The sequence below is a fragment of the Uloborus diversus genome, chromosome 4 (genome assembly GCF_026930045.1).
Source record: "Uloborus diversus isolate 005 chromosome 4, Udiv.v.3.1, whole genome shotgun sequence".
In the NCBI taxonomy this organism is placed as follows: domain Eukaryota; kingdom Metazoa; phylum Arthropoda; class Arachnida; order Araneae; family Uloboridae; genus Uloborus; species Uloborus diversus.
The window spans coordinates 57,572,918-57,585,106 of record NC_072734.1 but is presented as its reverse complement, the minus strand read 5'-3'; the positions used below and the strand labels follow the sequence as shown (position 1 = coordinate 57,585,106).

At 30.2% G+C, this 12,189-nt stretch overlaps 1 protein-coding gene across 1 annotated transcript in view; it reads left to right on the top strand.

The window, feature by feature from the left end:
- LOC129219842 (ribosomal RNA processing protein 36 homolog) overlaps positions 1 to 11,790 on the top strand; it is a 29,413-nt gene extending 17,623 nt beyond the window's left edge. Inside the window, exons 5-6 of the mRNA XM_054854151.1 lie at positions 5,247 to 5,364; positions 6,917 to 11,790. Of these exons, the coding sequence (XP_054710126.1) occupies positions 5,247 to 5,364; positions 6,917 to 7,044 (246 nt within the window). The 3' untranslated portion in view covers positions 7,045 to 11,790. The remainder of the gene's footprint in view (positions 1 to 5,246; positions 5,365 to 6,916) is intronic.
- The last annotated feature ends 399 nt before the right edge of the window (positions 11,791 to 12,189 follow it).

Below are 12,189 nucleotides of genomic sequence, written 5' to 3'. Positions count from 1 at the left end.
ATTCTCAGCTATTTACGATGAACGATGATCAAATAACATTTTTGTTTTCCTCAATTTGTTGTTGATCCCCCAATGCATGGGGATACAACTTTCAATGGAAAATGACAACTGGAACATAACTTTTATGTCACAAAAGTTAAGAAGCAACTGCTCTCTGGAGAAGTCCTTAAAAATGTGAATTTTTGAAAGTGTCCCAATACTTTTGGTTATATAGTGTATATGAACTTGTAATTGTAACAGCAGTTTCGGTATTAAAAGTTACATGAATTTACTGGGTTTTTTTGTTTAACCTTCTCTAATGCTGTTATAGAATTTTGAATTTCAGTAAATGAAAATTTTTTTTGTGGAACATATGACTTTGTACATGCAATATACCAACTTCCTGGTTATGACATCCAGAGACTACAGTTTCGTCCTTGTTACGGACTCATCTGTCTAGAATAGTAGATAATCAAGCTGTAGGCAGACGTTCATAAAGTTCCCTTTGCCCTGGCTTAAAGGACATTGCTTGACTGGTGTGCAAAATCATGCAATGTCCTTTAAGCTATCACTGGTGTGCTAAATTAGTTTAAATGCCAGTTTGCTGGTAATCTCAGCTTCAATGACATGACTTCTGCCTCTAGCTCAGTTATGGACTTACTGCTGAGTCCATAATAGGGACAAAACTACAGTCTCTGGATGTCATAACCGGGCTATTGGTATATTGCATGTAGTTCTATCTTAGCCCTGGTTTCAGGAAAGTAACTTTTTGCTCATACGTTTTTGTATTTATCTGCATTAAAACAATCATTACTACTGTCTTGTTAGCAACTGTATCAGGTTAAATATGTTTGGTTATCAGTCATTGTCTTAACAAAACTTGATTTTATTCAGAACACTTTCTGTATTTCAGTTTCGCATTGTTTGCTGCTAATATTTTGTCCATACTGATGCAATAAAGACCGTAATTATCAACTAGATGTGGTATTTTAAACACCTAGGGGTCACACTCGGCAGCAATTGTACCAAATAGAGACATCTGCTTCAAAAGTGTTATTTTGGGATTTTTTGTGCTGAAATAGAAGATTATTCCTCTTTTGAACAATGCACTCAAACCTGTTTTTGTGCAGTGGTTAGGGACCGCACGAAAGAAATTGCATTAAAAAAAATCGGTTGAAACTTCACAACTAGCTATAAAAAAAATGTTTCGCGACACAGTTAGGAAAAAAAATTTTGTTCGGTGGATAGGGACCACATAAAAAAGTCTCACATAAAAAATGACCCTAAAACTTACGAAATAACTAGGAGTTGCTTCTTTATGCGAAATCAAAATAAACCAAATTATGATAATTTTTCTGAATTGTCGGACAGAATTTTTGGGAGGTCACAGTGACCTCTCATCAAGATGCCCCTGTAGTCACTTGAGGATACTACCTCGCGCACTTTTTACAAATAATTTCGACAATTGAGTCAAAATCTGATTGAAATTTTCATATACCGCACAAAAAGAAAAGAAGAAGAAAAAAAACACTGAAAAGGGCCGCTCAAAAAGTTTTGAGTGTATTTTATTGTTTTAAAGATGGCATAACTGCCAACTTTTACCCATAATGCAGAAAATTTATGTTTTGGCCGTTATTATGCTAGGTGTGATTTTTACAAATTTTGAAATCTAATCACATCCATTTCCAGGACACTTCATCATTTAAACCCAGTATGCAATTCTATCAGTGAAGCATAAATAACTTTGTGTTGATAGGTATTAACAATTTTTGTGTTGTATCTTTCATTGAGGACTAGCACTTACATTCTTTTGCCTTGCCCATTTGAACATTTTACTCAAATTGCATTAGTTTGCTCAAACGAGCACAATTTGCAGAAATTTGCTTAATTTTTATTTGGCTTATCAAAAATGCGGGTTTCTGAAGTTTTTAACTAAACCACTGGATGGCATTAAATTTCATAAATCAAGGAATTCCATTGTTTATGAAAAATTGGCCAAACACTAGAAGGGTTGAGTTACTTAAATGCAGGGCTGCCAACCTGCTTTGTTTTCTAAGTCATATATGAAATTTAAAACTTTTTAAACATTCTTTCTTTCTTTTTTTAAAGTTCTTCATGTATGAAAAGTTTTGCTACAGTTTTTTACAGTCTGCTCCAAAATTCGACAAATCTTCCTGACTGAGTGACCCTTGATCACTCAAAAATTACAGTAAGGAGATTAGCCATTTGCTTGGGTTCACTCTTAGACTTTTGCTCTAATTTATTTAAATTCATTTATTTTATCAGAAAAGTTCCTAGAAAATTTACTGTGTAGACACATTTCCTTATTCACTTCAATTGCTATCATTAACTTAGCAAATTTAATTGATATTGTTGATGAAAAATTTTACTTAGAGCTATTTCAAATTGTAAGAACGGAAGTAATTTAGAGTGGTTTTCAATATACAGAAGGTGGCCAAATTATTATATTCAAACAAACTTTTTGGTATTTTTATTATTTTTTCATTGTTGTTACATAGTTTTATTATCTGAATACATTTTAAAGTTAATTTAAAATATAAATTAAACATATTATAGCGTAACGTATATTCTGATCGATAATATAAATAGTAAAAAAAAGGATCATTTAATATTTAGTAACTCCGCCTTTTGCTGCTATCACTGCTTGGATGCGGCATGGAATGCTTTCAATGCATGATATGGCTACATGAGTTACCTAGTATTATGTATGAAATCATTATTTTTTTCAAAAATCACACTCACAAGAAGATGTAACTTGAAATTTTAACAGACAGTGACACTGACGTCTATCACATTTAAAATATTTATTTAAAAAAAAAAGTAACCTGTTGTCAAAATAAACTTTAAACTTTTAAATAAACTAAAATTTGTTCAAATAATAAATCTATGTAACAACAACAAAAGACAAGAAATGTACAGAAAAGTTTGCTTGAGTATAATAATTTGTGCACCCTCTGTAGTTTCTGGTTAAATTGCTCTTCTTGATTAATTCAATAGTTAAAGATACATTAGAGAACCTTAGAAAGTTCAGTACTGTTGTTTTTTATTTTCTTTATTTCTTTAAAACTCTTTTAAAGTGATGGACCAATCTAAATTTGTTAGAATTTCGGCTATGCTAAAGAGAACAGTGAAATCAGTTAAATTAGGTACTCTTTTTCATATTACTTAAAGAGGGTCTGGAATCATCATTTTATTTGTAAGGGCAAGAATAGATATATTTGATACTTATAAATCGTTTAGAAACATAATTTATTATTAATAATTCTGAGGAAGTTTTCTGACATATTGAAGTATACCCACACCTTATAATACTTTATTGGAGAAGGTTTAAAGGAGGATTGCAATTATGATTTCAAATTTCAAAGGCTTTGTGTGTAGAGTTTTGAACAAAAGAAAGTCAGAAGGATCATATTTAAATTTTGCAAACGGAGATTATGTTGATTTGCTAGTTATGCCCAGATGGTAAAACCAGAAATCGTTTTATTTCATTCAAGTCATAAGTTGAACTTGAAATTTAAAAAGGAAAAAAACTTTACTTCATTAAGTTTGTAAACATTTTGTTATGTGGTTAACTTGTCCTTGATTATCATTGGAGATTTATAAATGTAGAGGAGTTTAAATCCTAGCTGACGGTCAGAGCCCATTGCTAATTGTTGGTATCTCTGTATTGCTGGTGGTTAATAAGGAGGTTCGTTATCACTTTTATTATTTTACTTGGTTGGCATTTGAGTGCATTATAAAATTACTTATTTTTTGAATGGCTATGTTTTTAATGAAAATTTTTTAAACAGATAGCTGTCGTATATCAAAAATATTATCTATTCAAAATCAAACTTGGCAGGTTAATTTTCAGTTGAAAAATGGAATTCGCTCAAAATTGATTAGTACGAAATGTAAAGATTTGTAGGGAAAAAAACGTTTGCAATACCTGCATAAGGCTTTCAACTTTTGGCCTATTTTTTTCTTCCTCATAACCGGCATGTTTCCTCAACACAGATAACTTATACAGGGTGCGCAAAAGGTATGCCCTCATTTAATTAGTAAAATACTGTTAAATGTAGAGGATTGGAATTTTTTTTATTACCTTTGGCACTTCAAACAGTTTTTTTACATTAACGTTTAAAAACAATATCTAGAAGATGGTGGCCATCAGTAGCAATGCACTGATGATGCCATTCCGATTCAGATGTGCCAAAACGCAGCCAGAAGCTTCCAGAATCGGCTACATTAGTGCATTGTTACTGGAGATTTTCCGATTTTCGAAAACTGCAAACTTAGGTTTACATTACCCTAACAGACCCAAACAACATATTAAAAAATCAAAACTACATCAAGCTTTGCGATTTTGTCCCCTTTTTTGTATAATAAACCTGGACTAAAGAAGGAACAATCTAATTTATGATGAAACTTGTATTAAAACGACCTTCAAAAAAAAAAAGTTAAAAAATTTAATTTTTTTTTCATGGGGAAAAGTGAAAAACAAAATATCTTTTCAGTGAAATATTTATTGTTTGATTATAAAAAATGTTTTTTTATCAAATTAATGAGTCAATAAAAAAATGAATGAATAAATAAAAATGAAACAATAAACAAAGAAATAATTTTTTTAATTAATATATGAAAAAAATAAATGAGTGAATAAATAAGAAAATTATTGAGTGAAGGTATGTAAATGAATCAATAAATAAATGAATAGATACTAAATGAATCAATAAATTAATGGAATGAACTATTTCACTTTGCCCTGCACGCACTTTACTATTGGTGTGAAATACTGAAAATAAAAATGAGCTTAATATTAAATAAATCAATACTGCACTGAATATTAGTAGGTCTCAATTAATATTTAAAATAATTATAGGAAAAACATTATTATTTTATAATAACAAAAAATCTTGTTTGACTTACATCAAAATATTACAATTTGAGATTGAAAATTTTTTGTATCATCCAAAAAATAAAATCAATTGTATTTCTTGTATCATCAAAATCAATAGAGCTTTTTTTTTTTTTTTTTGCTGTGACATTGTTTTTGTGCAAATAAGTGGTTTTGTGCAAAAATGTTTCAGTTATTTAATAAATGAAGTCTTAAAAGGAAAAATAAGTAGTTGTTGGATTTAAAAGGGGAATTAATCAAGCAATGTTGGGTAGTATTTTTTGTGTATTTTCCAAACTAACTGAAGTAATAATGGGCCATAATTTTTGCAGATTGTTATTAATATATATAACTTTTTTTTTTTTTGTAGAAAAACCAAGAAAAGTCAAAGAAAATGGAAGAGAAGAAGCAGGCAGAAGAACAGATATTTAAAGAAGAAATGATGAATACCCTTAAATCTGGGAGGAAGCCATATATCCCAAAGAAGTGTAAGTACATTCAACAAATGCCTCTTTTTATCATGCAGGGTTCACACTGGCAAAATTCCAAGCTGGTTCTTTACCTTAACTAAAATGTTAAGTGCTCTTTTTCTGAGGACTTTAGCTCAAATGGATTTTTTGTGTGAGATTTCGGAAAATATTGCGAGAATTGCCTAATCTTGCATTCTAACATGAACCCCTTCTTCATGTAAAATTTAACACATGAAGCAATAGTGTTTACTGCAACTCTATAGTCAAGAAGAACTAATGAGTTTACTGTGCTATTATTTTCGGTGAGTCCTAAAAATATTCCAATGGGAATAACAGGGTGAAATTTATTCAAGACTACACAGGTGTTAGAAATAGGTATTTAAATCCAGTTTAAAAAAATTTCAGGCGCCATCATGACATGGCCCCTGAATTTTTTTTTTTTTTTGAACAATTTACCATAATTAATTAACAGATATCCAAAATTGTACTTATTGAAAATACAATTTAATACTCTAAATAATGCTGCAAAAAATCTATTAGTGTTGCTTATTCTTCTCCAATATCTATCTGGAATTTATATTTTCAAGGAAAGTGCTTAAAACATTTTTTTCTGCTTAAGTTGCAGAATATGAATTACGAAAACAAACCACTATTTTAGAAAGTGATATAGGCAATAGTTTTCTTAGACCTTTTTTTAAAAATGCACCTGTTCTACTCTAGTTCTGCATGATAAATTTAGCATTTTCCAGAGTTATGGTACGTAGGTTATTTTCGTCCCTGAAGTATGGCACTGAGCAATATTTCTTAACCTTGTTGAAGGTACCAAATTTTGTTTGTTTTCTACCTGCATCCTTTTAACCCTTGAAAATTTAGGGCTAAGATCATTTGGTATTTTGTTCTGTGTTTCTAGTTGTTTCTAGTTTTTCTTGAAATTTTTGAGGAAGTTATTAAAATTTAAATAATTTTTACTTACACCATCTTTTTTTCCTTTTAGTAAACATAAAATCTCACTCAACTAGGTAATCTTAGCTTACATTTTACTGTAACTTTCCCCTTCTTAAGGTTTGCTAGTTTCTTCAAAATTATCTGTGAGTTACTGCTACGCTTACAGAATGATGATGATGACTGGATGATCAGGAACTATCATTCCTTCATACTTTTGGAAATGTTTATCTTACATCACACACTTTGGCATCATTTATTTTATTTTAAAAAATATACATGAATATTGTATAGATTTTTAGTGCAAAATTCAACTTCAAGTTTTTTTTTTTTTTTTTGCTGCTAAAATTGTATATTTTTAAATTCCTTGTAAATGTTGCTCTCTTATGTATAAGAACTGTTTTTTTTTTCTTTTAAATCTTAACATTGAGATGTTGGTATCTATCATCTTTTCATTAAAATTCTAAACAAACAATCCATCAGTGGCACATACAATCAGTGCTAAAAAAACAGATCCAATAAGTCACAATCGCTGTACAGAAAAGAAAAATCCATGCCTTTTTTTAATTTTCTTAGTTTTATGTTAAACATTCTTGAAAAATTTAATTTTTGTTCCTTTAATTTATAGCGGAAATAAAGAAGAAAAAGCTTGTTGAATCCTTCGAGGCTTTGAAAAAATCTGGAAAGTTGGAGAAATACCTTGAAAAGAAGAGGAAAAAGATGTTCTCTAAAGACAAAAAGCGATTTTATAAATAAATATTTTAAGTATTAAAGATATATATTTTTATGATTCCTGTTTTGTAATTTTAATTGAAGTAAAACATTATTTTTAGGTTTTGTGTTAAATGATAGTGCCCCAAGTATTAAAGTGTGAAAGCATAGGTGTCATATTTGGTTATGTTTGACCAATTTGCTATTTTTGATTGTATTTTGCTGGAAAAAAGTTGAAAAGAATTCCACTTCTTCTTTTTCGGCACTACAGCCTAGGGCAGACCAAGACCGTCTCAATCGGTTTTCTCCATCCCGCCCTGTCAGAAACATATTTCCTCCATCCACTGAGGCCAACAGTTTTTAAGTTTTTTTTTGGCACAGTCGAGCCATCTGGTTGGTGAGAGGCCCCTCTTGCACGCACCATCTGGATTTGTGAAGTTGACTTTATGGGTTGTGTCCCTACTATCTAGTCTAAAGAGGTGCCACAGCCATCTAATGCGATTAGCTTTAAAAAAGTGGATAATATCTGGCTGTTTAGGCTTCTTCGCCGAAGTACAAAAATAAACATATACAAGACCCTTTTAAGACCAGTCCTAACTTATGGAAGTGAGTGTTGGGCTTTAACTAATGCAGAAGAAGATAGATTGATGGTTTTTGAAAGGAAAATTGTTAGAAGAATTTTAGGTGCTGTCCAGGAAAACAACAGATGGTGCACTCTCTATAATTTTTTTGAAAAGAATTAATCAAACCTTTAAATTATCTAGAGGTTTCTATATTTTAAGCCCATGCAGCTTTTTATTTTAAACTCAAAATAATACAAAAATTCTCAGAATTCAAGTTAAAAGGAAATGTTAATTTGAAACCGTTGAGTATTTATATGAAAAGATACCAAGATTTACCTCTGTGCAGAAACAAATTTTGAGAGCCACAAATTTACATCATTAAAACAGATAACTGTAAGCCTCTTGAGCACAAGATCTGTATGCAAAACAATTAAATCATGTTGCCACAAATTTCAATGAACTGCTAATTTTGTTAGCTGGAATTTGCATTTCGGTGTGAAGGAATTCAATCAATGTAATGCAGACAGGCCAACTCTCCTGCTTTAGTGTTCAATCTCTGGCCTCCTGCCAGAAAAGAAATTTCTTCTGCTTTTTATGGAATTAAAAAGTTGTCAAATTTCGGCTGTCGAGTACAGTCAAGAGTCTTTAATTTAGCATTCATTTAAGAGGAGATAATTTAGTGAACCTAATGACTTACTGTTGAGGAATTAGACATTTGTTACACCAAAAATTTGGTCAATATTTATTTGGAAAAAGCTGAAGCAGCTACTCTAGCAACTTTAAAGAAACATTAATGCTGATGCCAGTTTATTTTAGAACTATCTTTTAAAAGTTTTTAACTTAAAATTATAAATGCAATAGTTTGTGTACTCATTTTTCTTCAATTTGTGTCTAAAAACATGAAAATTATTTATTTTGTGCATTGTATTTGCATTCGACTGGTTCCAAGGTGTGAATACTTTTCCTACGTTTTTGTTTTGTTTGTTCTGCTTTTTCATTTTGTAAGATTGACGAGTCTGGTAATAGCAATTAAAATGGGACTAAACATTATTTATTTGACTGATACAGGTATTTTGTTGTGTTAATATTCCATGTAATGAGATTTTGATGCATATTTTTCTAAAATTTTGTGCTCTATAGTTTATAAATAATATATATGGATGGGACAAGGTGCTGTACAAGTAAATATAATGCCAGTATAAAATTTCTTGATCAAAGAAATCAAAAATGAAAAGTAAAAAATATTAAAAAAATAATTATTAAGTTACATAATATATCTTGCATTTCTATTGCACATAAAATGAATTACAAATATTTGAGAATGTTTACAATTAAAAAAAAAAGAAAACAATATGTAACAGACTGCAGTAATCACATGGCGTGGCTAATTTTCTTGACTTCTAAAACCAACTTTTCTACTATCATGGGGGTTTTCACAGCTTGTTGCTAGCAACTGTGTGTGAAAGGGCAATTTTTGTATGAATTACAAATTCATGAAATAACATGTTTAGGATGTAAAATTAAAAAAAAAAAAAAAAAACAAATGATAACCCCTCCTTGGCCTCCCCGAATCGCCCCTACTGGGGACATTCTTATTCCTTATAATGAAATCTTACTGCATCCAAAGTATTTTTCTATGGCAAAAATAGAGAAAGAAGAAAAGACTTGTGAACTGTCCCTTCGAGCTTTCACAAACGATTTGTGACCAAACCTTGCTTTTTTTCTGACGTAATCAAGGAATTCTTTGTTGGAAGAATTCTTGAATAGTTTTGTTGTTAGGTCATCAATATCCTCATATAGGTAATAGTCGATGATCGAATAACCTGCATGTTTCAACAATGAAACGTGTGCTATGGCATGATAATTTGATAAAATGTTTTGAGAAAATGTTTAACATGCAGGGAAAAACTTTATTGCGACAAGGCTGAACTCGATCCAGTAAATTAACTGTTTTACTGGTAAGACTGTCATTTCAGGGGAACAAAGAAATGAAAAAATGGTCAACAATGAAAGCTACCTATTGGAGTTTAGGGTTAATCCACTGGAGTTATGGTTACAATTTCAACTCTCGAACGATCACAAACAGGCAATTGCTTCGTTCAAATGTAGAAGCAATTTTCACCCGTCGTACCTTGATGGACGACTTTCTAGTTGAAAGTAAAACTAGTAATATCGATATTTTAAAGCTTGCAATTTAATCTATTTCATTTAATCTATATTTTATTTCATGCATCTGTTATGTTTCTAATCAAACAAAATTTAATTTTAAAGAACCATGTAAATAACTGGCCGCATAACCAGTTGTGTTCCCATAGGGTATACTTCATATATGCCATATGCTCTGAAACATTTTTTAGACATATAGCATATACCCTCAAGCTTCAAAAATTTTAATATTATGACATATTATATATATATATATGATCGTATACCCATATTGTGCGTAATGGATTAATGGAAGTATGCCCTCAGAAAAATTGATGGGAACATCACTGGCAATAATTACTTCAACTACAAATTCAATGGATTGAACATACGTGATGAACAACAGGATGATTTGTGGCAAGCTTGCAAGAGGGCAACTGCCGTACTAAGTGTCGTATCTAGTGATGTTAAATGCCCGGGTATTTATTTTCAGGGGTTAATACCCACAGGGTAAATACCCAAAGTGGGTATTTACCCGGGTATTTATTTCAAAAATTTATATTCAACTAAAATACTTTTCTGTATGTATTCCACTATGTATGTATATAACCAACCATATACAAAACAATAAATTTTTGCCCAAAAATTCTTTTTGATCACATATTTAAATAAGTATTGTGTGAAACAACTTAGCAATTTAATATGATATTCACATTAAATGTGTTGGATATGCCTTATCAATGTTGATAGCCAAATTTAAGATATAAAAAAGCCATCCTACAAAAAGTAAAAACTTACAAAAAAAAAGAAAAGAAAAGAAAAAAGCAAACATCAATTTTTTAAGGTCCTAGTCTTTTATAACCCAGTAATATGTCCCTGCACGACATCAAAATGTCACTCAATTTATTATTACTATTTATTTACCTATATCTTTTGCAGAAATTTCTTCCAAACCTAGTTCAAGTGTTCAGGCATATTCCGCATCTCATATATATATATAATAGACATGCACACACACACAAATATACAGACACATTTAAAATTCAAAAATAGAAAGGAACAAACCAAAGATGTTCTGAAGAATGGACCTTGCAAACTAAGTGACTGGTCTGTCCCGTGATAATGTATCAGTCCTTAGTTCGCTTATTTCATTTTGATATTTTGACTTTCACTTTTTATTGTATTTCAAGCATATGTGTTGAATGAGAGAAAAAAATATAGACATTCCAGCTGTTTTGCAATGTTTTAATTTAAAGAAAAGAACAATTTAATAATAAAAATAAATGCAGTACAGCATAAATGTTAGCATAAAAATAATTAATCAATCCTTTTTCAGTAAAATGTGTTTGAAGATGTTTAAAAAATTTTTTAATTAATTCTAAAGGAAAAAAACTGCTGAGGTTTATTTCAAAATGATAAAGAACTGATAGTGGGAAAGCGAAAAATTAAAGATAGCTGCACTTGCAGCAGGAAGGAATTTTGATACTGTCCCAAAAATATTGTATTACTGATGGAATAAGTCTTAAAATTCCAAAATAGTATTTTAAAATGAAGAAAATTTGAGCCTAAAATAGTTCATTATAAATTCTGACAATTTTTTTTGATAAGGCTTTAATTAAAAAAAATATAATGTATAAATTTTTATAGTTTTATATAATCTTTCATTTTACTGTTTATGTTTAAAAAAGAAAATTACCACCTTTTGATACCATCTAAATTTTTTTTGCAAAATGCGCAATCGCGAGGAGTCTTACTCAGCCTTCGAATACCCAAAAAATATTAACTTTCCCACCCTACACACTAATTGTGTGCATTAAAAATAGTTTGAATAAATTTTCATCAGGAAGTACAGGGGAGCAAATGCAAATGAGCAAGGCAACAGAAAATAATATTTTGATTTTTTTTTTTTATTATTAACGTAAAAACTGTTTCTATATTTGTCTTGTTATCGCTTAAACAGCAATAAAAGAAATAAACAACATCATAGTCTTAATAACTTCTCAGATTTTTCTTCCAAACAGCCATGCTTCCTTTTTTTTATTTTTTCATAATGGATATGACTAACCTAGATTGTGATTTTAAAATCCTGAAGTTCATCATTGAATTGCTTATACTTCTCCAATAATGACATTGAAAAGAAAGATTCTTCGGTTCACGATATGTTTCTTTCATAATTTCATCAAGTTTTTCAATAAAAAATATTATAAATGGTGTAATACATATGTATGTATCAGTTTTACCAATTATTTCATATTTAGATTTAAAAAACAAATTCCCATTCACTTTTTGCATTTTTTGTAAAATACCCAGTTTTTGGGTATTTACCCAAAAAATATTTACCCACCCACTGGGTATTTACCCGATCCACATCACTAGTCGTATCTGTCACTTTTATCAAAATGGAGTTAGTGTCACCGGATGGTTCTTTGTAACATATTTTACCTTGATGCAGTGTTTATAGTCATTTGTGAATGAGAAATAC